General features: G+C 37.6%; 1 protein-coding gene across 8 annotated transcripts in view; it reads right to left on the reverse strand.

Moving 5' to 3' along the window:
- Positions 1 to 27,769, reverse strand: part of GRIA4 (glutamate ionotropic receptor AMPA type subunit 4) — a 215,361-nt gene that overhangs the window by 71,868 nt on the left and 115,724 nt on the right. For all 8 annotated transcript variants that reach the window (XR_014852989.1, XM_085064116.1, XM_085064106.1 and 5 more), the window contains exons 4-6: positions 17,885 to 18,069; positions 3,521 to 3,574; positions 1,376 to 1,534 (exon numbers count right to left, since the gene is read on the reverse strand). Coding sequence is in view for 7 of the 8 variants with exons in the window: in XM_085064116.1 (XP_084920242.1) it covers positions 1,376 to 1,534; positions 3,521 to 3,574; positions 17,885 to 18,069 (398 nt within the window). In the remaining variant the exon portion in view is untranslated. The remainder of the gene's footprint in view (positions 1 to 1,375; positions 1,535 to 3,520; positions 3,575 to 17,884; positions 18,070 to 27,769) is intronic.

The raw sequence follows: 27,769 nt of genomic DNA on the forward strand, positions 1-27,769 counted from the left end.
GTGGAATTGTTAAGAATGATCAAGAGTAGGTTCTTTCTATTGGAAAACTTATGTTGGCTTTCTGCCTGATACATACCCTGAACAGTCTGTGTTTCTACACTAACTACAGCAACTGCTTCAGGTTGATAACATGCCAGATGAAATGTGTAGAGCAAGGCTTCAGCAGATGTTAGCCTGGAGCCACACAAACAAAGGGGTGTTTTCTCAGTATGGTCCTCTGATAAAAACACTGCATTAGGAAAAGTTGTTCACATGCCCAGGGCTGCTATTGATATGCTCTCTAACTTCCAAAATACAAATTCCATTATTCAAATCTAATTTCCTTCCTTTCCTTTGTCTTGCAGATTATAAGGTCTTTGAGACATGATTTACCTTTATAATCTCAAATTTTGGTTATCCCTAGATGAATGGTGTGTGATTCAAATTAATCATGCATAAGAAGGAGACAGAATAGTCCTGTTTTTGTGGCAAGGAGTCCTAGCGGTTGAATTTTTCTTGTCACAAATAAGTGGGGATGCCTGCATTCCATAGCCTACAGCATCCTTGGTTTTGGTTTGTTTGATACTGGTTTTTTTTTCACAAATTTCTGGAGTTTCACTGAATTCTGTAGCTATGTTTTGTAATACCCATGTCGATTCTTTCTCTAGACTTTGCCAAGCTACCAATCTCCCAGCCAAGGGAGGGCTGATTGCATATCTTTGCACAATGCCCAGCACAAAGGGGCACATTTTCAAACATGTCTGGTATGCATTAGTGCTTATAATAACAGAACCCCTTCGATGAAGTCATATTTATAGCTATGCTGTGGTTTGCCTGCCAGGAAAATTATATGTGAAAGAAATATTTTGTTATCAATCTGTGAAGGATTAGGATAGAGGAACACTCAGCTGAGATTAAAATCATGCCTGAATATGATTTCTACATGAGGTTTTGAGGTGGAGAATTTCCAGAGGAAACTCCACATGAAAATTTAAATGTAGTAAATATACAATTATGGTAGTATCTCATACAGAAGAATTCATCTGTCAGGAAAGATGTTCACTCTAAGTAAACTTAGATAATTAGACTAATTAATGTAAATTGTATTGAAATTAAGTTGTCAGTTAAGCATTTGACCTTTAACTGCTGTCAGTAAAGCCGTGAAGTTGGAGAAGAAGTGACAACAGACATATAAGTACATCAGCAAAATGTGCTGCAGTTTTTATTTCCACCATACAAATGTAAGGATAGGCATGATTAATGGCCAGTAATAGTAAGATCAACTGCCTTTTCCTCTGCCTAAATAATAAAGTCTTCCTTCATGTATTCAACAATGTTAATCATAAATTAGAACAATGGAGTGATATCTTTGGTAGTGCTTCAGATCAGGGAGTACCTTTGGTGGGGTCTCAGATCCTGGATATTCTCTCTGATCCAGTTTCTTCCAGCGCTGCATCAGCTTAGTTACCATTGGGGTACTGAAATCCACTAGCTGAAATCCAGTTACATTGGCTCCTCCGTGCATAAATCTCTCCAGAGAAATATCTTTGAATCCCTAGAAAATCAATTTAAGATTTTGTTTGCCCTCCTACACCACTGTGGATCCAATCTGTTCTAGGTCAGCATGGCAGTATAAAGAATGCACAACAGCAGGATTCCATTAGAAGGCAAAATTTAAAACCAGAGAAGAATGTTGAACCTTCATTCATAACTTCCATTTGTGTAATAAAGAAAAAAAGCCAAGAAATAAATTTGCTGCGTTATTGCTAGGGTGGTCTTGACAGCTAAGCAACACATTGCTGGGAATGGAAGACAGTTTTTGAAGAAATGCCTTTGGCAAATCAACTGAAAAGTGCCTGCAGAATATTAAAGGCTTAATCCAATTTCCATCAAAGTTGGCAGATTTGAATAAGCACTGTACTAGTGCTTTAAAAAATGCATCCCTCTTTTTCTGCATGTTTGAAAAATGAACAATACTATTCTGTAAATACATTTATTCCAGCATTCATTGTTTAGGCTGAATATGTCTGAGATAATGAGACAATATAATAGACATTATAAGGCAGAGACAGCACACGAGGATCTCACTGTTAATGCAAGGAAAGCTACTGCAGAATAATACTTGTGTTGAATAGGATTGTGGTAGCTTTCAGATCTGTTACATAGTGAAAACCTAGAGTAAACCCCAACACTGAAAGAGAAAATAAATACATATACCTCCTGACCTATTGGTTTCTCTGGCCAATCTGTTCAGCACACATAAAAAACAAACTCTTTACTAGAATTTGCCTTTAGAGACAGAACTGAACTCCAATAAACTGCATAATGCAAACTGCTAAAGCGCTAAGAGGCAAGCATAAATCTTGCTGCTCCTTTCGTAGCTTCTATGTTAAAGGCTAGTTCAGAGGTATCATATTTTCATTTTCTTAAATTTGTCTGATTGTTATTTATCGGTGAAAACACAAGTGTACATCACGGTTAATCTAGAAATATTTAGGAAAAAGATTTGTGGGGTACTGGGGTACTGACCCAATATCCCAGGGAAAAACACCTGTTACAGACAGAGATTTGATTCATGTCCTAAGGGATACTGACAGTAAATACAAAGGTGATGCATCACCAAGTCATATTACCCACATAATTAAATAGACAGTAGATAACAAAGAGTGGGCCTGCTGAAGTAGATTAGCTGTGCCTGTCTCCACTGCATACTTCACCAGCAGCTCACTGCAACATCCAGTTCCTTGTTTACAGCAACTATTTTGCATGAGAAAAATTACTTGGGGAACTATAAAATTGTAATGCTGAAAGATCTAATTTATAAGACCTAAGGGAACAGACATCTCATTTGAAACACCTGAGGCTTTAAAAATAATCTGAAGTGATACTAAGTTAAGGTTCAAGTGCAGCAAAGCACAAAAAAAATATTTCAAGTCAACTAAAATTCCTTGAGGGAGAGTAGAAAGAAAACAGTTTAAAGCATACATTAGACTCTGTCCTACATTCACTGTGCTCTGCCAGGCAGGTATTTTGGCTTAAAGAATGAGTCATCTAAATAATAAAATACTGCATTTACTCTTTCTTTGCCCTGTTCTGAACATTATCTGTGTGAATGTCCAGTTTAAACTTAAAGTGAAAATACTGACCTAGTAATTTGACTGGAAATAGCTGATTGTACAGGAAAATGAATGTTCCCTGGGGAATGTATAAAAGTTACCTCTAGAATTGATATGTTACTACTAATAAAAAGATGAGTCAAAAATCATGGTAGTTTTGTAAATTTTAATTCAGCCTCAAGATACATCCATTAGTTCCTTCTCCTACCTTGATTTTGATAAAATTTAGGAGTATATTACTGTGCCCTTCCTATCTAGATGGCTGTAAGAAGCAACCAAGTTCTTTTACATATCATAAAGAATGTATTATGTACAACCACATATTACAGACAAATGGGAAATGTTGTGTGAAGTGCTGTAACTTCGAAGTAAAACCGAGTGTTTCACTTACCGAGCAAGGGTATAATTTTAGAAAAGTATCTTACCAGGTTGGCAACAATATAATGGTATCCTTTAACATGCTTTCCCACGCTCACAATCTGTGGGAGAGAAATAAGACAAAAAAGGAGAAACAATGTCATATTGTTTTCTCTATAAAGGTGTTTCCATACAAAACTAGATATAACCTCTGAAGTATATAGCACCAGAAATATAATATTGGAAGTCTTTCTCCAATAACAGAACTAAAATTTTCCAAGGTCTTAATAACGGGAAAAAGTTAAAATTATAATGAGTAGAGTAATGAACTGGTAATCTGAGTGTCTCCTGTATTGAAAATGCTACTGTAGTGAACTATTTTACCAAACAGAGCAACTATCTATGGGATACAAATTCAGAAGGAGGAGGTCACACATTAGCTATAAAGCCTACCCACTGACTCACTTTTTTGTTCAAAATAACTGCAGCCTTTATGAATGAAACTGGGGTTTCATCTCTTGGAATCAAAGCTGTTTGCTCTTGGTGATGTCAAGTCCTTAAAGCGTTATTCAGCTCTAAGTAGAACGCTAAAGCCTTTGGAAATGGGCATGAGCAAGGGCAGAGCAAGGTTGTCTGAGTGTTTAACCAAAATACAGCATCAAGTGACGAAAAAAAGGCAACAACCATGACATGGTGAGATCAGCCAGAAGATTTCAACAAAAACGATGTCAACCTGCACCTTGTATCAATATTATTGCCATTTCTATGATGGAATGACTCTAATTTGCTGAAAAAAGAAAATGAGGTAATATTTTGTCAGTAGAAAATGGTGATAATAGATGCATTGCAGATTAAAGCTGATTAAAGCTGCTCTTTCTAAAGAAACTAACAGTGCTACCCATAACTTGAAGCTTGCATAAAACAGTACAATCCTTTGGACTCCTATTTTTGATAGGCTACCACTTATCTAGAAGAAATCAGCATGAAGCTCAAATATGTGGGATTTTTACCTCTCCACAAAGCATTTTAGCTTCCCTCCAAATGAGTAAATAAGACACAAAGAAAGGTTTTCCACGAAGTGCAGGTTACTCAGTAAGTAACAGGAAGCTTAGGGATCTGTCTCCCTTCCTGCTTTCATTTCTTAGCTCTCAGCTCGACCTGAAGAATCGACAACTTCATGCCTTTAGGGATCATACCTCATGTTCAAAAGACAGAACAAACATTCACTACATCTTGCAGCCCTATCTTCCAGTGCTGTAAAAAATGAGTAAAAATGCATTTTGGAGATGAACAAAAACTGATGAAGGACTAAATAAGTGGACCAAAGACACCCAGGGATCCAGGAACTAAATCTAGATTAAGATTTGGAAATGCTTGATTCTGACTCTATTGTTCCAGTAAATCAATTCCCTTTTGCAGCAGAGTGGAATGGAAAACAGGAGGAAATCAGCATAAGTATGTCATCAGAACTTTTAAAATTTTATTATTTTGAAGTAATAAACTAAATAAGCAATTTGTCTTTTATCCTTCTGCTCTATCCCAAACTCTACTTCATATGTACAGTCTGTAACTAAAATCATTGTATTTAAAAAGCAAAACATAAACCTAAAAAATCCCAAAAGACACCACACCCCGAAGCCTTGACCAGATTGTAACCCTTCATATAAATGAATTCTAGACTTCAAAAAACTCCCATTAAGATCAGTGACTAAATACTATTCCTACCATTTTACTTGGGGTGGCAGAGAGAAAGAAGTCACAACTTTCCCTATTACCAGGATACTGTCAAGTAATTCATTTTTCCATATAATAAAAAGTTTCAAATCCTGGCTGGTTCAATGGCTTCAAAAGGAATATGATTCCTGACACCAATAAAGCTTATACATCTGTACTCATTCAGCAGTACATGGTAATCAAAAATATTTGCCTCACCATTATGGGGAAACTGCTACAGGCTAAAAACAAATAACATTTTAATATAAATACAGCATCACAGCTTGAAAGTTTGTATGTGGACTGACATCATTTGAGATGTTGGAATCACAGAATGGTTTGGATCGGAAGAGACATTAAAGTGCATCTTGTTCCAACACCTCCCAAGTCTTTCTCCTCAGATCTGTTCTTAATCTATTCGCCTCCCAGCCTGTATTGGTATTTACATAAACACCTGTCCCTGGTGTAGGACCTTGTACTTAGCCTTGCTGAACTTCATGAGCTTCACACAAGTGATGGATGTGACATGATAATTGTGTATCAGACACTCAGCCTGGGCAAATCTCCATTTGAGATTTATTTCTGTGCTTGTTCCTAGGGAATGCATGTAGATACTTCTGCAGAATTACTGGATTTAATGTGAATAATACATAATAGTTTTGAAAAACATTAAATTTGATGTTCTCCTTGCACTCTCTCAAAACTTGTTTCTTTGGGTGAGTGATAAAAGTACACATTTATTTATCATGTAGTTGTCTTAACTTCCCTCACAGTCAGTGGATCAGGCACTTTGAAGAAATGATACATCTTATTCTAAAGCACATGTGCAAAACTAATTAGACAGCTTGTGCCCTGAAAGTGTGTATTTTTTGGCATTGAGTAGAAAAAGAGTTGATGGTGATTAGGTCTGATGTAGACACCTACATTTTATATCCCTTATGTTAACTGAGATGAATTTTACCCTAAAAATGTTGATTATGCAGTTAGAAAAGAGAAGTGATGGCTTCTATTTTCAACCAAAACTGGATACAGTTCTGCTTTTGAAACTGAAAAGTATTATAGTTATTGATCACACAGAGTTTGAAAACCAGGAACTGGTTACAATTTAAGGGAAAAGTGGCTATTTAGTGAAAAAGCTAAAATATTGTAACTAGAATTGGAGCTTTTTTATACTCCTATTTGTAAAATTGAAGAAATTATTAAATAATCATCAGTATTAAGAAGAATGAATAAGAAAATATAATCCGCTTCCCAAATTGCCATTAACAGGGAATACAACAGTCATTCTATATATTATCCTGTAGTCACGTTACTAGTGAATACCTAATTTCTGTAAGTGAAACAAAACAGAACCAAAAAAACCAAAATAGATATTAAGACCACTAGTCTATCAAGTTTATTTCAGAATCTAACACAATGTTGGGGTTTTCTTTCCCCAGATATTACTTTTTATGTGTCTGCATAAAGGTGAACTTCAAAACAACTCAAATCAGAGTTAGGATCTAATCACATTATAAAATGCAAATACCTATAAAAAACTAAAAAGAACAGTGCATTGTGAGAATTTTTAGTTGCTGATCTACCATAACGCAATTATGAAAATTACTTATTCTGATTTCAGAATTACAGTGGCAATCAAAAGTAACTAGCATTACACCACTGACTTTAAAGCAAGGCCAGTGAGATCCAACTCAGGCTTTTGACACAACTCTGAACTTTGTGACTTTATCATATAATACTGTTCTTTCCATTTAGATGAACAATAGCCTGGTCTAGGAAATTCAGAAACTGTTATACTATTGAAAAGAAGGGCTACCAGTGCCTGCTTTGATTATATTCTTTTTTTTCCCTGTGAGTGGCAAGTTCACTGACTTTGATAAAACCATTTGCAAACTTGCATCAGCATCTCAACAGAGAATCTGGCCCCAAGTCATCCTCTGTTCTCTACTGCTGTGAAATGGATATTGCACATAACTCATTTTAAAAGAATGCTTAACTTCTGTAGCATGAAATATCCCTCGTTATGATTTCCAGAAGATGGAGGTCAGTACAGCTGGAGTGAAAAGGACTTATTTTCAGTTAAATCTCTTCAAAGGGTGATAGCTGTGAATTACCAATTGGACTTTAACAAAGGTTTTTCTCTTTGCTATTGTGTCACAATCCACTGCCTTAAGAAAAAGAACACCTGCAATAAAGTGGAGTCTGCCTAACACAATATAAAAAGTGTTGAGACTTGTTAAAGACGGAAGATTGAGACCTGACCTGAAATATTGCAGCAGAAATGGAGATGATATAAACCACAACTGAAGTGGGATTTTATACAATACCTGAAGCTGGGATAAATCTTTCACAAAGCCATAAAAAAAGCAATTGAGAAACAATCTTAATTTTAACAACTATTGCTCAGAAAAGGGCACTCTTACTGGGGAAAGGGTGGACAGCCACTAGAGAGAATGCTAAAGAAGGCAACAAACAAAGCAGAAGTGGCTCTTTCTCTCTTGTGAAGGCAGGTGCTGAGCCAGAACAGGGATGTGCACCCCTGCCCCTCACAGGGCTGAGCAGAGAATGATGCTTCCCACACAGGCCCCACGCTCATCACCAGCTGGCAGGGCAGAGCCCTGTGCAGTGCGGGAAGAAAACTTCATGCTGGGGTAGAACACCTGGGGAGGTGGCTCAAAGGTCATTAACCAGTGCCCTGAGCATGACTAGTTGCTTCCTTCTGCCGCTAAAGTTATTTGCATTCAAAGCCTACTCTTATCCTAAATAGCATATGCAGACTTGTGTGGGAAAAGGAAATGAGGAAAGAGATGAAGGATCTATGAAGGAGGTCACTTCACAAATCCTTTGAGGCATTTGTATTCATTCTGTCTCCTACTGCCTATTTGCTCTTTCAGTAACTGAAATAACCTATTTCTCATGTCCAAACCTCATCAGCTGTGTGCTGCACTATTCTTATTACTGTGCAGTGTGGGACTAATACTGTGTGCAAAATCCCAGCTGCTTTACAGAAACCAGCCTATGCAGAGCTCCTCCTGGCTCTGCGGGGTGAGGAAACTGCTGGTGGCAGTGCTGGCAGCTGGCTCCTTCAAGGAGGAGAACTATCAGTTTGCATTGACATTCCAGTGTTGCTTAGAAGCAACTCCACAGACCTCTAGGGGAAAAAAAAAAGCATGGAGAGTAAAGAAGGATGAAGAAAAGGCACTTCATGAATCTTCCATTCCCTCTGGGACTGAGACACCCAGAGAGCTGCTACTCTGTCCCTGAAGTGGTATGAAGTCCAACAATGCAGCTACCTGCCCACACTACTGTGTGCCATGCACATACCCAATTCTTTGGCTAATGATTTGCTTCTGTAGTTCTGTTTGAGCAAAACTAAAACTGCATTTTATTCATGCAAATCTAACAGACATAGGGGAAAACTGCAGACAGCCCATGCTATTTCTGAAACATGAGATAAGAAATCTACATTATGCCACTAAATTACATGTAAAATCCATGCTGTCTCTTGATAAATACTTATCTGTGGTGTGCTAGTGATCCTTTGTGCCAACACACCTCTGGGCTCATGAAAAACGGGGAAGCAGAAGAAACTGTGCAGGAATGCTTGAGCTAATACTCTAGCATGTACTAGCTACACTCATATGTCTGGTTAGTTTTTGCCTTGTATTATGTTGCAATTATGTTGCAAAGTATGATGTTTTAATTTATTATTATCTTAAGTATGTCAGTCATCTAAATATGATTTTTAAAAATGCCAAGTGCTATCTGCAGTTAGTAGATACACTGGAAATTAAGGTGAGAAAAAAAGTTTTTAAAACCAGTCATATTTACAAGTTGATCAATTTAGAAAAATTCAGCAGTCAAACCTTACTTTTTCAAGTTTAGCACTCCTGTGACAAAGTAAGAGCAGATGAAGAATGAAGGGAATATGTTGACTTCTGTACTTTTCTCCACACACATATTTATTTGCTTTCATTTTGATTGTAACAATAATACTATAACTAATACCACTAATTCTTGCTGTGAAAACCCACTCCATTTTACCTATCAGAGTGATTTGGTTTTCAGTGTAAACTCATACGTGGTATTTCTCAGTAACACATCTCAAGGCTTTTTAAGGCTGTGGAAGCTGAGGATCAGCAATGTCAACACACTGAACAACTGAGTTAGTCAGACAATTGTGAACAGTATTCAAGACACTGGGCAGCTACTTCCCTATCATGCTTGTTAGTAACAATTGTTAGCTGTTATTAATTAGAGCTTATTGGCTTGCAATTTTTACAAGATTAATGATACTAGTACTTTGTGACAACTTTACATCCCTGTGTAAATTTTATTACACAGTACAATGTAATTCTTTTTATTATTATATATCAGTTCAGCTGTGTACATTGAAGCATTAAATCTGTGCCAGATGCTCCGTAACAGTTTTCACCTCTGTGTTTAAAGGCAAATAAGCCCTGCATGAGCAGTGAGGCTTGATCTTGATGCTGTAGAGCACTGACAGAGCTGAGAAAAGTGCTCATCTACTGGGAAACATCCTATTTAATTCTTATGGGCTGGGGAGAGCAGGATGCAGGAAAAACACACTGGAATCAGCCTGTGTGGTACACCAGGAGCTAGACTGATGATCTCTGACAGCAAAACTGATGGACTATGCAAAATTCAGAAGAAAATGCTGTTCACAGTGGACATTGGAAGGCTTTGAACACACAGAGTGCTGAGGTTTCAGCTTTGTCAGTTGGAGATGGTGGAAGAGGATGGAACTGTTACAGACGGAAGAAGAAAGGAAATCCATTGCCATTCATGCAGAAAGCAGAAACATTTCTGAATATAGTCCTGTGTATATCCATGCAGATGTGTTTATGGACATATCTGTTTGTGTAAGCATTAGAAACAAACACTGTCATGTTACTGCATATGAAAAGCCCTAGAAAACAAAAATCATGAGTAGCAATATTCTCTTTCAGAAGAAGTAAACATAAAGGTCCTAGGCAAATGAAATTACTGTTAGCCTGTGTTTTCAGCTTGTTTTGCTGAGCTTTGCGTTGAGGTCATTGTGGTGACACAATTAAACTGAATTTCTGGTAAAAATCTGCCTGAGAGGGCTATCAGAAGTAAGGAAGAAGTAGCAGAGTACGCAGGATCAGAGAATGAAGAACCAAAATGATGGAGAAGCATTCTTCATGGCTTAGTGAAGGATTCTTTTAGATGTGGTCACACAACGCAGCACAGAAGCTGATCTGATCATCCTGGTATTCCTTCTGGCTGTTTCTGATGCAAGCACATTATAGCTTTGCAAGATTCAATACAAGATGATGACACAGTTTGCTCACTCATAAGGTATTTCTATATCTCAAGACCTGCCTACAGGTGTGTAAAGAGAGCACTGTGAATCAAAGGAGCTCATCTGTGCACATCTGTGCCTCATTTCGTGGCCTGACTCTCAGCCTGACTCAGCAAGCACAGCAGGACAGGTTGGGTACACCCTGGATAGGAAGGAAGAGGCTTTGCCAGAAAGCTCTTGGGCTTCTGGTTTGAGTTTACCATGGGCCAGTCATGCACCCTCATGGCAAAGAAAGCCAACAGCCTCTTAGACTGCATTGCCAGCAGGTCGAGGGAGGTGATCCCATGAGGCACATCTGCAGTGCTGTGCCCAGTGCTGGGCTCCCCAGTACAAAAGAAACATGGACATACTGAAACAGGTCCAGAGAAAGGCCATGAAGGGTACTGAAGCATCTGTCGTATGAGGAGAAACTGAGAGAGCTGTGACTGGAGCAACCTGGAGAACATAAAGCTCAGGGAAATCTTAGCAATGGGTTTAAATACACAATGGGATGGTGTAGGGAAAAGGGTATCTGACTCTCCCTTGAGGTGTACAACAACAGGACAAAAGGCAAAGGACACAGGCTGCAACACAAGAATTTCCAGATAGATATGAGGAATTGATTTTTTTTCTATGAAATAGTCAAGTAGCGAAAGGAAATAAAAGTATTGTAGGATCTCCATCCTTGGAAGCATTCAAAATTTGGCCAAATAAGTAACTTGATCTAAGCCTGCCTCCCTAAGCAGCAAGAGATGATCTTCAGAGGCGACTTCCAATCCCAATTATTCTCTTACTTTGTGAAGTACAGCTGTTCATGTCAGTACTTCACAGTCTGAATTTCAAAACCATCTCCAAAATCTGTCCAAAAACAAGTCTCAGAGCTCTAAGAGTCCAGCCTTTTTTTCTGGTACCTTGTTTTCTCTGCAGTGCTTAATATGTGCTGACAAGGAGAATTCTGGCAGAAAAATGGACAGGGGAACAAAACTGTTAACTTCCAATTTCAGCATTTCATGCTTTTGAAAGCTTCCTTACATAATTTTACGTCTTGTTGATATAGATCAACTGCAAAACGAAAAAAATATTGAAAGACCAGAAGAAAAGGGCTAAAATATTTAAAGTTAATAACACTATCCTTCACGATCTAAATGATTCTTAGCTTACACTTTTCAGTGTAATTATCAAATCTATTTGGAGTATTGACTGCATTGTATACCTGAACACATTTCTGAGCACTGAACAAGCTATAAGAAATAGCTGTGAGATCAGCTGTGGCTGAGCAAATGACAGTCTGCTTCTCCAGTAATAAGGGTTATTAATGTCTGAAGAAGTAAAAAGAGCAAATACAGTGGCAAATACAGATAAAATAAGTTTTCACTGAAATCTTCAAAATTATTGGCTGCAATGTTTTTCAAATCTGATCACAATTTCATTGTTTTACTACACCAGCATTGCTTGCAAAAAGCAAACAATGACATGTATTTACTGAAGGTAAAGTATCCCAACTAATTAAATGCAAGTACAGTTTAGGAGAGAGAGCCATGACATTTCTTTAAATGTGTATGTTTTGCTATACATTTTCAGTCATCTTTCCTAAGGAAATCACTTTTGTGCTGCTGAGCTGTCAGTGGGTTTGTTCATCAATTTTCTGCTAAAATGACTTTTAACATGTTTGGCAATTTCTGCTATATTTGAAAGGATGGCAATACCTCTAAGACATTGCCTAAGACATCCAAGGCATTAAGTCTGTACAGTCCTTATTAATACAGGCTTCTGGGTGGAGAACAGAGACACATCTGTTTTAGCCACCAAAAAGGACAGGAAGCACCCAGACACTACACCTTCTGTTGGTCAGCACATAGGTACTGACACCTTCCACCCATTCCTTGATTGGCCTTTTCTTTCTTGCTCTGTATACTTCTGGGAAGAAAAATTTCATGGTACTTGTGGAAGTGGTGGTGTTGGAGAAAAACAAAGACCATGAAAAACCTAAGGGATATCACTTGTTTTAGTACTTCTAAGCACCACTTCAATCTGCTATATGTAGTCTCTGGATTGTTTCAGATTGTACTTACACAAATTAAGTGATAAATAAATACTAATGTGAATAAAATTCTGTGGGGGAAGAAAATTTAAAAAAAAAGATTTTGTTAGACTGGGAAGCCTGACTTGGGGTTTCATAACTTCAGCTTAAATAGGTGTGTGGCAATAGTTTTTTTTGAGATTTCTCAGTAATAAATAAACCCACCTTTCTTTTGTTGGCGCATTTATTTTGAAACATGGATTCTGCATTTCAGATAGAAATTCAATAAATACATATAACCATAAAGCAACGATTTTCTAATTTTAGTAGATATATCTTTCAGCCCTAGGCTGACTTGACTTCTGATTTTCACTGAATGAACAAAAAAGGCAAACAGATACACTATTTCTAAAAGGCAGGAAGAAAAATAAAATAAAAAGGAGTAAGAAAAGAAGCAAAACTCTCAATGAACAGTTGTGTGTTTCTTGCTGTGCTGTATGTGGCAAATAACTCCTTTGGCCTGGACTGTTCAGATGCTGTACAGCTTGCTGCCAGTGTCAGTGGATTAGTTGGAATGAAATGGAAATAATGTTACAAAGGGCTTCAAGCATTCGTTTCATCTTAAGCAGAAAGTTCTTTGTAATAAATTCATGGGAGCACTTTAGAAACACAGCTTGTAAAGAAGAGACACAGAAGCAGAGAATTTTCCATCTCTTTCACGGACTTTCATCCTTTCATTCAAACAGAATATTTTCGTGCTTTTAAAAGGCCACCTGCTGAAAGTATTGTGAAAAAAGGGATGTTGGTAAACAAGGACATAACGGTCCTTGACAGAAAATGAATCACTAGCAATGCATTCTGCTACATAAGCTATAGCTGTTACATAAAACTGTGGAGATATCATTTCATCTTTCTGTGTCTTTGTTTTAGCTCCATTTTTCTGTCTCATCCCAGTAATCTGTAAATGTAATGGTAAAAATACTCCCTAATGTCATGCCTGTAGGAAAATGGGGCTTTGACTCTGTTTTCAGTCACTTATGCAATACAAATAAAGGACTATTCTGGTTTATGTTTTGAGTTAAAAACTTGTTGCATATTTTTTATTATGGCTGTGTATGAGCAGATGAAACAAAAGGTCAGGTGCATAAACTAGGGAGACCTTAATCAGATTTAGTGAGATCAGTTACAAGATTATAGAACACATTCTGTTAAGCATAGAAAGTTTTCTATAACCATTAAGCATAGATGTGCTTTCTCCAAAATGGAAACATACTTTCTGGAGGCTATGTAGAAATCTGACATGGAATAGATCTTCATAAAATCACAGAATCCTAGGATTGTTTGAATTGGAAGGGACCTTAAAGATTATCAAGTTCCAAGCCCCCTGCCATGGACAGACACACCTTCCATTTTATTTCTACTGCTTTTGGGGTAAGGTGTTCTTTCCCTATCCTGAGAATAAAGGATGAACAGGAGCTAAAATTATCTTGGTATGCTTAAATTACAGCAGATTATAAAGTGTGGGTGGAGATCCGCTGACTCAGATAGGCTGAAGACACTGTCACTCTTCCTGGTCATAGAGGCAACAATTCTTCGATGTGTGCAGAATGGATGTCTTGCTTCAGTGTTATGTTAAAACAGGGCATTGATATGAGCCATGCCAACTGGCACTAACAACAAAATCAAGTAAAATGTCTCCAGTAATCCCCAAATACCTCAAATTCAGTCTTGTGGGGGTGAACATGACCAAAGAAGAGGAGCACAGATTTAGCAAGAAAACCATCTCAGTCTTGGCATATCCTTGAGAGTAAAGATGTGAAACCAGTTTGGAGATGAAGACAGGAGAGGGCAATCCAAGCAAATCAGATATAAACCCTTGAGTGCAGGATGAATCCATCTTCTGGATTAAATGTAATGCCAGCCCTACTGTCCCTTTCCAGAATGGAAATCTGTAAATGAAACTCCATTTCTCTGTATTTCACCAAAAAAAGACAAACAGACTTGGTCCTGCCCAAAACATTATACCAACATAAAACCTAAAACGAAGATCACATTATAAAAAAAGCACATCCTGGGCTGTGCACGAAATGAGTCTGGAATTCAGAAACATCCCTGGGTTCCAGGAGAGAAGTTTTCTGTGAACACAAGTCTCTCATACAGAGTGTGGGGGTAGCCTCTACAGTATAGGAGACAAAAGTAAATAGGAAATGGTGACAGTAAAGTTGTACAAGAAGTAAGGAAACAGCAAAGGGCTGTTTTTCCTCTGCTGGGAGCTGAAGAGGGCAATGAGCAGAAACCAGGTCAGGTAAGTGGGCTGCAGGTATGGGCAGGCGAGGAGCACATTAGCTCACTCCTTGAACACAGCCAGTGAAAAGTCTCCAGTCTTCACTGCTTGAGGTACACAGTCATGAGAAGTGTGAATGTGTATGTACATGGGCAGTCAGTTGAGAAGAAATCCACAAGCCCACAAACCAGTTTCCCTCCCTTCATTAGTGTAGATTTAAGGGCAAAGCACTTTGAGTTATGGTCTCATTACTGAGATTTAATTACTTTTCCTAAATGTTCTGCAGAACATTTACTTGTACATTGCAAAGTATTACAGTATAGTCACAACTTAGGCTCTCAATTACAGGAGAACTAGGCAGGAAAGAAGTTGAGTTAATTAGACTCACTGAAGCTTAATCAATTCCTCTGTGTATGCAGGGAAGAACATGCCAACTTTTAGTCCATCTGTGAAGCCACCTTACCTGTCTGCTACAGGTTATTAAAGCCCTCAAGCAAAGGGAAAAAGTCAATGGCTGATATTTGAAAATGGTTGTTATTTTGCATTTTTTTACACCAGGCTAATTTCTTTTTGCTAGTTTCTTCTTGCTAATTTCTTCATTCTTAGTTTTGGAAAACAAAATGCTTTTGTGCCTGAGACTGCTTCTGACTGCCCATCCTTAAAGCAGCATTTGGTCTTTGAAGGTCATATTGGAACCCCAAGCCAGCACCCCAGGCCCATTTCTAGGTCAGCCTGCCTAGGAAGACCAGGACCTTCACAAGGGAGAGTAAAGCTGCAGCTCTTCTATATACTTTTTCCAGCCTGGCTGTAATACCATTCCTGCTTTTACAGTGACTTTCCTTTGGAAGGATGGAGAGAATCTCCATGCATATTGGGGGAGAAGGGAATTCACATGATATATGACTTCCATTTTAATTAGGTCATGCAAATATAGATATGTATATGTTATATATATATAGATGGTGACTACTGAGAGAAGAAAAATATCTCTAAGCCCACAAGCTAGTTTCTTTCACTTCACTAGCACAAATTTAGGGCAAAGATTTTACACTTAGAAGCAAATAAACATAAGCACAAGTACAAGAAAGCTGATTTCCTAGGTAAAATTTATCCCACCCAAAATTAGACAGTAGCCAGATAAATCACTTCCTAAAAGTGATAAAAGTATGCTGCATGTTAGGTGTTAACTCCTACCCTCAACTCTCCCTGTGCAGCTAATGAAGAGAGAGCTCAATTAGCTTTCAGGCTTGTCCTGTAGAGGTGTGAGAGAAACTCACCATGTCTGATTCAGTCTCTTGAGGCCATGCACACCATTTTTATTTCTTAGCATGTCTGCACTAACTACCTACTTTAAGCAGGCAAAATCCAGACCTGTATGAACTGACTGTGCAGGTGCCAATCTAGAAGAAAAATGAGGAGCAGCTCCTGGATGCAAATAAAATGCAAACCTGAGATCAGTGAGATCCAAACGTGTACTCAATTAATTCATTTTCCTTTGAAACTGCGTGGATAGTCAGTAGATACACCTATGCAGGATTGTGGGGTGTACTTCAAGACTTGTGGTAACAGAACATACTTTTTTCATGTCATACTTGCATGCCACATAAAAGAAATCAGGTAACATCACGTGCAGAAACAAAAGGGAGAGAGAAATTTTTTTTCTGAATGTAATTTAGGAGACCCTCACATGGGTGTTCTGTTTTACTATAATGTAGGCTGAACTGAGGGAGGATTTCATCATAAGCTAGAGAAAGTATGTGTTAAAACATAACGGCATTCAGAATAAAGAAGAATATAATGGCCAAATGAGTATCTGAACAATATGGCATTGTCTGTTCTTTTCTTGGCAATAGTCATAGAAAAAGGCCTTGTTATATCAGCCACACTATTGATTCTCAGTTTCCCTCTTTACCTCCTGCCAGTGAAAGCAAAATTGATGTATATATGACATTGAGTACTATTTGATGCATTTATGACTACTATTTGATTTATTTCTGTATAAAAAAAAATGACATTTCCTTTTTCAGTGACTTCAGAGGCAGATACTTCATGAACGGTTTTGCAACAAAATCTTCAAAATTCTCTAATGCATTAACTAAGAGAAGCAGAGTGGTGGCAGAGAGGCCAGCACCAGCAGATGGCATTCATTCCCTGCAATTCCTGCAGCAGCAGGAGACACTGAATGGTGAACTTGCTCCACAGCACTGTAATATGTGGGATCATATGAGAAGCAGATAGTTAACTGTAAGTTATTTTCCTGTGATCTGGCAAAATTTTTCTTCCAAAGCGTAATTTAATTTTTTCCATCATTTAAGAAGGAGTTTACACATAAACACTATATAGAGATAGATTTGGCACATCAGAGCAGCAGGGTTTGATATTCCCTTTGCACACAGGTATAGATACTACCAAGTGCAAGACAGCCTGTCTGACCCAGTCTTTTCTTTCCCCAGTAGCATGTTTCCATGAATAACAGATGGAAGAACCTGACCTCTCTTCCCAGTTCAATAGCCCTTTTATTGTACTGCTGCTCATGCCCTTAATTACCATGAGAAAACTAACAGTTTAAATATTTGTAACAATAATTTTTAAGCTTTTTTATGGCTAGTGATACAAGACCTATACTATTTGGCAAATAGGAAGAATAATGGATTTAAACAAGATTTTTTTCCCCCCTCAAACAAAACAGAGCTTTACCCCCATGAAGGTACAGGCTGAAGTGCACACTGGCAGCTCAGCAACACCATGCTGTTCTGCCAGCCCTCAGACCCAGATGCAGGAGGTATCAGGCATGGAGGTGCTGGGAAGCGGGACCAAATGTGCAGCTGCCCTGACTGCTGGCACCTTTCCCCACCAAGCTCCTGAGGGGGAAAGGAGAGGCTCACTCCCCTGACATGCCGGCTGCTAAGACCAGTATTACATATGAAAACAGAACGTGCAAGTGGACACACAAATATAGGCCCATGAAGTAAAAGAAAATAAACAAAACAAAACAAAAAACCAAAAAATTCAATTGAGAAAATAAACAAAATGCAGATTATCAGTTTATTCAGTGATGTGTTTACAGTAACGTTAAAAGCAGGTGTTACCTGTTCTAAGAGATTCTGAAGTCTCTCTATTTCACAGTCTATTACAAATTTCTTTTCTTGCCTTCGGTCCAGATCTTCTAGAAGCCGCCTGTAGCTGGCATCGTTAAAATTCTCCACACAGATGGCACTGACTTGCCAGCTATTTTGTCCTGCTTTTTCCATAATTGCTTGAAGTATTGAATAACCTAAGAGAGAAGGATACAACACACTAGTAACACAATCATTGCATTTTTTGAAGAGGAATTGTTCTTAGTCAGTATTATGTCTCTTAACATTTGCTCCTGCAGGGAAGGGAATAAGAGAATATTTGTAACCCTACCTATGCTGCTTGTCATGACCAGCACACAGTATGTAATTAACGAATTTTACAGTCACTGTGATCAGGATTCTGGGAGTGAGCATCATGGATAATCTTCATATGATTCATACATACAAACTCTTCCAGTCAAGCATTCAGCTTCTCAGATTAGTTTTGCACAGTTTCTGTATCTGGGCATTTCCCAACACAGCAATGGAAAAATCTGAAGCAGAAGTATTTGCATACCAGAAAAGCATTCAAATGCTTTGGTTTGGGTTGTTTTTTTTTAATAACAACACTTAATCCAAGCAGTTTTTAGTGCTTCCTAGAACGAATTCTTTGTTTCATTTAATTATACATATACATTTACATGCCGGTATAGATGCATGAATAGAAATTATATTGAACTTGTGCACAGATTCCATATAGCTTGAATCAATGTTTGCAAAGAGACTAGAGGTCAATGAATGAAGGGCACTAGAGAAACATTAACTGTTACAACTGCAGGATTATTGCTCTTTATCAGTACCAGTATTTGATGCCCCCCATGTCATCTTTACGCCTGCTCATGGAAGGGAAAGGCAGTGTCCTGTCAGAGGTTCTGCAGGGCTGGCTGTCTGCCTGCAGTCTCAGGCTGCCCTGGCCCATCAGCCCTTCACTTTGATCCTGCTCTTGGCTTTTGTCTCTCTGGGGATGTGCAGTACAGAGGCAGCAGGGGAGCTTATGACATGATTTAGAACAGCTTGCAAGCCTCCTCTTGACTTGCTCAACCAACTCCTGAAGCAGGAAGCATGTCTTATTCTATTTTACATCCAGAGTAAGTGGGGGATTTGTTTAAAGCAATGGAAATTGTACACCTCACACCCAGAGTTAATGTTTAAAAAAGACAAAAAAACAGAAGGACAGATATGTTTCTCAATAACATGTTCATACAGATGACACAATTTGAAGAAGGTCCTCCTGTCTAGAACCACAACAGGAAGTATTGTGGCTTTTAAGTCATTATCTGGCAGAATTTTCCCCACAAGTTTTAAATGAAAGATTTCATCTATTAAAATTTTTCCTTAGTGATGTGGCTACCGAGTGGTAGCATCATTCCCTCTTCAACAAGAGGATCCCATGCTTGGGTGCAGTGACCCACAGGTGTCATTTTAATGCACTTTAAGATGTCACTGCATGACAGATTCCCTATCAAGAACTATGAGATATTCTCGCAGACTTGAAGAGGAATCTTTGTAAGTTACATTTCAGAAAGATCACTTTGAGTATGTCGTTGCTAACTAATTATCAGAAGACCTACAACAAAACCAAAATCTGAGTTTGCCTGCAATCAAATAAAAATAGACAACAGTGTTATTGGATTATGAAATTTTTAGGACGCATGAGAAATGGATTTTCTTGCAAATCTAGGAGTAGCTGTTTTTCCATTGGCTCCTATGACATTTACAGTCTTTGAAATATTAACTTGAAATCTGTATTTTCTTATCATTATGACATTAGACATCAGCACTCCAAAATGAAAATTTATTAGGTTCTTTACTCCAATTCAGATGACATATTTTAGATAAAAATACTAACAATTATAATAAATACACAAAATGCAGAAAGTAATTTATAACATAAATGAGACATTTATTTTATGAAACAGTATTTTATTGCAGGAAATGAATTCAAATACTCAACGTATCGAGTATTAAAAACATTTCTGTACTCAGCATATATTTTTAACCTGATGACTGTTATTTTTTTTCCAAACAACCACACAGCTTTCCTGTTAATTGCTGTGTAATTATTCTGCTTTTCCTGTTGCTATATTCAATCTCCTTTTTGCCTGTAATTATCTCTGCAAATCGTGACAAGATTCTTTCCCAAACATTGTATTTCTTGTTTCATTTCCTACTCATTTCCATATATAGACATGTATTAAACCTACTCCAATGTTAGAGGGGTTCCTGCTCCGCTTACACTGTAACTTTGACTTGATCTTCGCTATGAAGGCAGTCAACATTTACTTAATTCAGCTTCCTGACACTAATTAACATTTTCTTTGATTCAGAATGAATGGTGTTTGAAACAGCAACTGACATACCCCCCTTCCTTTCTTATTTCACTTGGACAACTTCACTAAGATGCGTTTTGATCAAACTGGTAATTTATCCCAGCACAAAGCATGACAAATATCAGACAAACACACAGAAAACCTTTTCTTCTATCTTGGATCAAGGTTTCACTTGCCACATTTCATTAGCAACTGCCTTCATTTAGGTATTTGAAGCTTCTGTAGCTTCTTGTCAGTAGCTGGCACTTAGATGAGGATTTTCACATATAGCACAACCCAGCTAAACAGCAGTAAGAGGATATGGTGCAATATTCTCCATCAGAAGAGTTCCGAATCCCTATGTAAGATCAGTGGCATGGTCATCTATTCAGTGTGCTGGAACAATTTTTAATATAACTGACTGGCAAGGACAGAGTTTACACAGAATGAATAAAGGCATTCACAGGCTCAGTTGGCATAAAAATTAGACATGCAGTGGAGAATGCTTATTTGTCCAAAATAATTGGGTACAGCTGACAGGGAAAAAAAAAAATAGTTCCTGCAAACATTTTATAAGGCAAAAACCTCTGAAACTAACCTGGAATAATTCTCAAAAACTGAATGCAGAATTTCTATTCAAACTAAATTCCTAATCTTTAGAAAGATGTTTGCCCAAGTAAAGACAGCAGACATGAATATTACAGCTGTCATCTAAAAGGTATTTATTTTCTGTTTACCTGCTGTTGATCCTCATTTATGTTACAGATAGATGAATGATTCATTTTCTGGAATACATTCCTTCCTGTGTATTGAGAAATACTATTTGCTGCATAAAAGTAAACCAAAAAATTCCCAGGCTAGCTCATATCAGCTGAGCTGCACGATCCACATTTTTCTAAATATTATTTAAGAAAATCTTTAGGACTATGCCAATAAATAAAAGTAAGCTAAATTCTCACAATTTTTTGTAGTAAACCTTCCTCATCAACTAACTCAACCTTGAAATGCAGATAACTAATTTATTAAAAAAATGATTGTGCTCAAGCATAATTTCGAAGTCTGGAAATTTGTATCAACAAGCTCCTGGTCCTTCACGGAGTTTGCATTTTCTTTTTTTTTTTTTTTTTTTTTAATTATCAAATCTATGAACAAAATAAAACACCCATAGAACTTCCTGAAAGCACAGCTGAGGTCATTCCCAAATGCAAGGACATTGTATGCAAGAGTTTCTTTTTCTTATTTACAGGACTGCATTCTGGGGAATTTGCCTCAAATGACCTGTGATGAGAAGTCTGCCAACTGATTTTTGTAGGTCATTGCTTAAATGTAGATACTATTAACAACTGCTTGAAGACCAGTAATACCAATTCCACCTCAATATCCTGGAACCAAAACAGACAGAAGGCAAGTCTGCAAAGATTTTGTTTTCTGATCTCTTTTCTCCTTGATTTTCTGTTCTCTGGTCAGGTGGAATTGTGATGATCTACCATACTGCTATTTTCACTTTTTTTTTCCCCCAAAAGATAACATACAGTCATAATGTTAGGGGAAAAAAACCATAAAAGAACCCCCAAAGAAGAAAATGAAAATTTTCTCTATTTGTTTCCTGAAAAATAAAAGCTGGAGATGCCTTCTGCAAGAAATCTATGTATTGGGGTTGATACTACAGCTAAATATGTTACAAACAAATCTCAGATTTTTTAAGCCTTCTTCCCTCATTCCAAAACCCACTGGCATTTCTTTCACCAAAAAATGCATCAGCCATAGAAAAATAATAGCATATGTGCACCTGGTGCTGTAGAGAGAGTACTGCTTCTTCAGTCAGATTTCTTCTGGGGGCCAAAGTGTGTAAAATGGACAATTCTGTAGTCCAGGATTCCTCCTACTCACTGCAACACTGCTGTAACTGGAGCCTATACACAACCATCCTCCACCCAAGTAGCTGAAATCATAAGTTATCTTTTTGATTTTAAAATTTCAGTTGCCTTTCAGGCTTTTTTATTTGTCTTCAGCTAGGCTTTCCCCTAACCAATTTAATTTCAGCAGTCAATGATTTGATTTATTTCAATTTAAATAAAAAAATAAAATCTGATATCTAAATCTCTTCAGCATGTTCAGAATAAACTGAAGAGATACAGGAGCACCACCTTGACATATTTTTCTGCTGGAATGTACATTTTTCCTTTTCCTTTCTTATTTTCTTTTTTTTTGTTTTTTTTCCCTTGCTTGCTTCCTTGCTTTCACCAGAAAATATATTTCAGTGATCAATTACTGTGATATAATTAAATTTCAATAGCTTTCATCTTCCAGCAGCCTTTTCATTCTGGGAAACCATTTTCCCAACCCTCTAAGCACAGGCAATTATTCCTGATGGTCTTGCCAGGAGACAGACAGCGAAGTGGCTGCTTGCTTCAAACAGTAGCACCCCCAGTAATAATTCTCATTTTATAACTTCTGTGCAGTAACCTATTATTAATTTTCTACAATGAAGAGGATGCAATATTTACATATTATGACTGTATTTTACTATGGTAGGCAGACTAACAATACTGAATCACCAAGTTAAGAGGTTAATAAACTTGGAAACAGCATATGCAATATATTTGTTATGACCACAGGCACAGAAAACAACTCTGACAAACATGGGTCTTTTCCAAAGATGGGCATCATCAGTAATTGCACGTTACTGAAATGCAAATTCATTTGCTTGTCTTTCAGGGACAGTTAATTTTCAAACAGGAATGGATCCCACTCTCAAAATTTTCTATGATCCCAAAAGCCCCAGACACTGCTGGAGCTATTTTATGAAAGCTACTTCCAACTATAGGAATTCATATTAGGGTAAGTTTTTTATAAATCAAACACACAGCAGAAGTGAAGAATAAATGAAAAATCATTTGGTAAGGATAAACCAACATATTTGATATTCAGGACTGGATTCATGCCACTTAATTCTAGCTGTTTTTAGGGCACTTGTCTAAGTTAATCATCCAAGCTTTCAAAGGAGAGACATGTCTCCCATGAAAACCCCCTTTTTTGGTCTTAGATGTCTATCTCAGAGGTGCTTTTCTCTTACTACAATGAATGCGGAAGGAGTTTGGACATAAGGCTCAGTAAAAATATCTACCATTTATCTGGCAGATCTTTTCGAGATGAATCCTGAAAATACAGTGACAAAAACCATAAAAAAAGTTTACAGTATGAGTGATGCATGACCATATATTCCACCAATAACTACAAGCAGTCAACCTCAAGTATATTTCAGTTTTCCTCCTTGCGATTAATAAGTTTTTAAAAAAATTAAATAGCATTAATTTAATTAAATAGCATTAAATTTATTAAATAGCATTAATTTAATTAAATCATTTTGTTTCAAATTTTTGGTCAGCGCAGAGCTTCCAGACCTTAAACACAATCACTTGCGCCTGTGATTATCTCTGCAGTTCGAAATGGAGCCAGACCATCCAACAAAAAAGTACATACAAAGTGGCCACTTTAGATGACAGAGTGATCTGCAGGTGTGTTCTGAGTCCTTCTTGGGCTGAATACATAGAAATGATGCAGAGATTGGAAAGTAAGACAGGGAACTCAAGAAATAGTTCCATCTATTTCTCTCTATCTCTCCATCCCCCTAGATATATAAATTATATTTAAAACATTCTAGACAGATATCTTTCTTTATCCTTAAAAAAACTCTAAAGAGGATTCTGTTACATTCTAGGTAATATATTCATTGCTTAATTATCCTTATCATTAGAAGATGTTTTCTAAAGCCTAACCTAAGTCTCCCCTGGCATAATTTAAAGCCACTCATCTTGTCCTATCTCTAGCAGGCCTGGAGAACAGTTTGTTCCCTTCTTCCTAAAGCAATCCTTTATGTAACTGAAGACTGCTGATACATTTCTTTTCTATCTGCACTTCTCTTTCTGAAACATGTTCCTCTCAGTTTTTCCTTGTAGAAAATGTTTTAGTCCCAATTCTGACAATTTTCCTTGCTTTCTTCTGGTTATGTTGCAATTGATCCAAGTTTTTCCTAAAGTACATTGGTGAAAATGTGATGTATTTTAAAAATGTATTCTAGAGTACACACAGTCCTCTTAAATTTTTATCCTCTGCAAGTTTAGCAAATGTATTTTGTATTGGTTCATACAAATCTTTAACAAAGATACTTGGAAAAAAAGAAACAGTGCAATCAGAATGGATCGATACTTCATAGTTCTTTATTTGGCAGTGAATCTCATATACTTCTTTCTGAGTTCCAGTGTGATTAGTGTTTTACAGATCTAAAAAAATCCTCAAGACAAAATTTCTTTAGCTCATTGCCATGGTTTGACCTTGGCTGGATGCTGGGTGCCCACCAAGCCACTCTGTCACTCTCACTCCTCAACGGGGCGGGATGAGGGAAAACATGGGTCAAGACAAAGAAAGGGAGAGATCAATCACCAACTACTGTCATGGGCAAAACAGTCTCAGCTTGGGGAAATTAACTTAATCTATTGCCAATCAAATCAGAGTAAAATAAGAAGAAAAAGTCTTGAAACACCTTCTCTCCACCTCTCCTTTCTTCAGTCATGCATATGGTTGTAGAAGGTCATTCTTGCTCAGAGAAGTCGTGGATGCCCCATCCCCAGAGACATTCAGGGCCAGGCTGGACAGCACTCTGAGCAACGTGGTCTAGTGCAAGGCTCCCTGTCCACAGCAGGGGTGTTTGAACTAGATGATATTAAGGTCCTTTCCAACCCCTCTATGATTCTATAATCTGCTCCACTGTGGACCTCCATGGGCTGCAGGGGCACAGTGCCTCACCATGGTCTGCACCAGGGACTGCAGGGGAATCTCAGCTCTGGGGCTACAGATCATCCTACCCCTTCTTCTGCACTGACATTGGTGTCTGCAGAGCTATTTCTCCCTCAAAATCTCACTTCTATTTCTGTTGCACAGCTTTTTCCCCCTTCTTAGATACATTATCCTAGAGGTGCTGCCCCCACCACTGATCGGCTTGGCTTTGGCCTGTGGCAGGTTCATCTTGGAGCCAGCTGGCTTTGGCTCTATCAGACATGGGGCAAACTTCTGGCAGCCTCTCACAGAAACCACCTCTGTAGATCCCCACTACCAAACCCCTGCCATGCAAATGTAATTCACTCATTTAGCAAAATTTCATGGAAACTGTAAAAACTCGCACTAGAATGAGACACCTAATTTTTTTTCCAATGTCTAGAAAGCCAATTATTTTGCACTGGAATGAAAATTACTTTACCTCACATAATCTGTTTTTGAGCAACCCATGTTTGGGCTTACTTAGTTTTCCAAATTCTGTGTACTTTCAAACATATCTATTATGATGTAGATGGTGAATTAAGCCACCTATACCATCACTGATCAGGACAATTTTATAACAGATGGTTCTGAAACAAAACTAAGGAAATATTGGATCCTGTTTAGTCATCTCCTCTATTGTATTTGTGTTTCAAATATTTCAGAATATTTGATGATAAACTACCTCTGAGTTCACATTTCTTGCCTCCATGACAACTATGGTCTTGAATATTTTCTTGGTGTTTGAGAGACACCTTCAAAACAAGATCTTGCAATGGTTTATGGCCAGACTTCCTGTCCTTAATCCTGTCGAGACTGGTACCTGCACAACTTCATCTGCAGTATTTAATGATCCTTTCCTGAGGACAACATAAAGCTAAAAGAAAATGCTATCAATGTATTACAACCATGACTTCTTTTTTAAAGGAAAGTCTTAAGTGGAGCAACATAGCCTAAGAAATGTGCTTTCAGGGAGCATATGGGAGGAGGTTTGGCTTACACCACAATGGGAATTCATGATCAAAGATTCAAGCTATGTCAGGTTCCATTTATGCTGCACCCACTCAGCAGAAAGATATTCCCCCTTCTTTGCATTTCAGAGTCTGCAGCCTTCATATGAAAAGCACTATAAAGGTGTCTCATCAAAGTGCCAAGTGATAGCAATAAGTGGGAATTTCAGAGGGACTGAAGAAAAGCCCTGGTTTTGAAGCCAGTCTGATAGTTTTGGTTGTGCTTTCACAGTTTTCAGATACCATTACCCTTTCCATTTCATTAAATGCCTTCAAAATAATATTGCAGTCCCATGATCTTTCTTATGACAAGTATGCATGGAGAAAAAAAACATCCAAGGGTACTTACACATACAGGACAAAACCAAATTTTTGTACCTTGTTAGCATTTTCTGTAGTATTTACTTTTATTTGTATATTTTTAGTTATGCTATAGGCTTCAGCTATGACTGGCTCAGATGAGAGGTCTTTGGTCCTCTGTAGTTTTCAAGCAGCAAGGAAGACACATTCTTAGCAAATTTTAGCAAATTCTTACTCCAGAACTTTAAATGCTAAATCAGAAACTGCATATAATAACAGTGGTATCAAAACTTTACAAACTATTACCTAAAAACCCCCAGAAATTAAGCCAAAAAGTGGAAAAAAAGGGAGGGGGTAAAAAAAAAGAAGCACGTGGTATGTTTACCCTCTGTCAGATCACCTATGTAGTCTCTCTAAATAACCAGTTATCTGATATGTCATCTTGGGACAATCATTAGGGCTAACGTGTATCAGTATGCTTAATGAAAGGGCAGAAAAGAGGAAAAAAGGAACTTTGGAAGAAAATAAAATATGCTCAAATATTTACCTTATTTTAAATTCACTAAAACTTACAGTCTGTAAGACTAATACTAATAAATTATCTTTCTTATGCAGTATCTTCATTCAGGCATAGCTGTTTTCCAGAAATTGCTAGCTTCCTGACAATTTACCTCTAGTCTCAATTTAATAGGACTTACTTTGCCCTGTGATGGTATACAAATGTACACAGACGTTTGTGTAAATAACATCTGAAAGAACCATGTCAAAGGATATTAACACTGCAAGCTAAAGCTCTCGAGCTGGTGTATCTTCAAATCAGCAGTACTCCAATGTATTCTGGTTAATATATTATGGTGCTGTCTATATTGTCACATATTACTTTTCCCCACAAGGCATCTGCCTCAATAAGATACCTGTGCCCCAGGACAGAACTGACTGTAGGTGCTAAATGAAGATCTTGATGTCAGGTCTTCTGCCTCCTTTCTTTAGGGATTTGTTAGAAAAGTAGTGTTTTACTGTAAAATATCTGACAATCTCTGCCTATTGGCACTGTCATTTCTAATACCTGCATGAGAGAAAATGGGAAGAACTATCTTCAGATTGAAACAATTGGTGTTCACATTAACAAGCATTCTTTTTAAGGAAGTCACAACCTTAATTCTGTCTCTTTGCACTTGTGGCCATGTCCATATTTACTGGTGGCTACATAGTAGATAATATTTAGTACCTCACTCCTTCCGTAAATTCTATTTGTAGATCCCAGGTGCATTATTTCTGATTTTAAATTTCATCTGCGTTATTTTTGAAATCTACACTTTGAAGAATTTACTTTTTTCAGAAAAATGTAACAAGCCCTGGGAAAACAGGACTTAAAATTTGAACGCTACGATTATGGTTACCATTTGTTTCAAGTGAGTTTGAAA

The sequence above is a fragment of the Lichenostomus cassidix genome, chromosome 1 (assembly GCF_008360975.1).
Source record: "Lichenostomus cassidix isolate B80296 chromosome 1, HeHo_3.0, whole genome shotgun sequence".
Classification (NCBI taxonomy): domain Eukaryota; kingdom Metazoa; phylum Chordata; class Aves; order Passeriformes; family Meliphagidae; genus Lichenostomus; species Lichenostomus cassidix.